The sequence below is a fragment of the Austrofundulus limnaeus genome, unplaced genomic scaffold (assembly GCF_001266775.1).
Source record: "Austrofundulus limnaeus strain Quisiro unplaced genomic scaffold, Austrofundulus_limnaeus-1.0 Scaffold1094, whole genome shotgun sequence".
NCBI classification, from domain to species: domain Eukaryota; kingdom Metazoa; phylum Chordata; class Actinopteri; order Cyprinodontiformes; family Rivulidae; genus Austrofundulus; species Austrofundulus limnaeus.
Window position 1 is genome coordinate 131,871 of NW_013953496.1, and position 852 is coordinate 132,722.

The 852-nt window shown below is 46.4% G+C and overlaps 1 protein-coding gene across 1 annotated transcript in view; it reads left to right on the forward strand.

The window, feature by feature from the left end:
- The window catches only part of LOC106534125 (centrosome and spindle pole-associated protein 1), a gene marked incomplete at its 3' end in the record, with an annotated part of 36,454 nt that extends 36,085 nt beyond the window's left edge, over positions 1 to 369 (forward strand). The window contains 1 exon segment of the mRNA XM_014030647.1: positions 230 to 369. Within this exon segment, the coding sequence (XP_013886101.1) occupies positions 230 to 369 (140 nt within the window).
- Between the last annotated feature and the right edge of the window lie 483 nt (positions 370 to 852).

The window sequence follows — 852 nt, forward strand, 5'->3', positions numbered from 1 at the left end:
TGTGTGTGTGTGTGTGTGTGTGTGTGTGTGTGTGTGTGTGTGTGTGTGTGTGTCCTTCATCAACAGTTAAAGGAAGCTGGTAAAAGAATGAGGAAGTGAGCGACACTAAATAAAACCTTGCAGCTAATGAACGCTGTGTGAAAGTCACTGTCCTGAAGTGAAAACTAACATGGAACTAAGACTTGACTCTGGTCCAGATGCTTCTGACTGTGTGTCCTCATCTGTTCAGACATCAGCTGCGTCCAGCCGTGGACGTGTTTGACATGGCCCGGCTTCGTCTCCAGGCTCCGGTCCGAAGGCCCGCCTCCAGAAACCTGCTGCGGATCCACGACTCCCTTCAGCTGAAACAGCCTGGAAACACACGAGCAGGTTAGAGCTCCAGTTGTGTTCCTTTAATCACTTCTTTACCCTGTCAGGAAGATTGTAACTGATGGAGACACTCATCCTGTCAGGAAGATTGTAGCTGATGGAGACACTACCCTGTCAGGAAGATTGTAACTGATGGAGACACTCACCCTGTCAGGATGATTGTAACTGATGGAGACACTCATCCTGTCAGGAAGATTGTAGCTGATGGAGACACTACCCTGTCAGGATGATTGTAGCTGATGGAGACACTCATCCTTGTCAGGATGATTCTCTAAGCTTAAAAGAGCTGACTTCTCTGAATGAAAACATGTCTCAGTTTATAATGAAGGAAGTCTAATAAAGTGCAGCAGTCCTTCTCCAGTGATGTGCTGAATGTAGGAGACTACAGATGAATGTAGGAGACTACAGATGAATGTAGGAGACTACAGATGAATGTAGGAGACTACAGATGAATGTAGGAGACTACAGATGAATGTAGGAGAC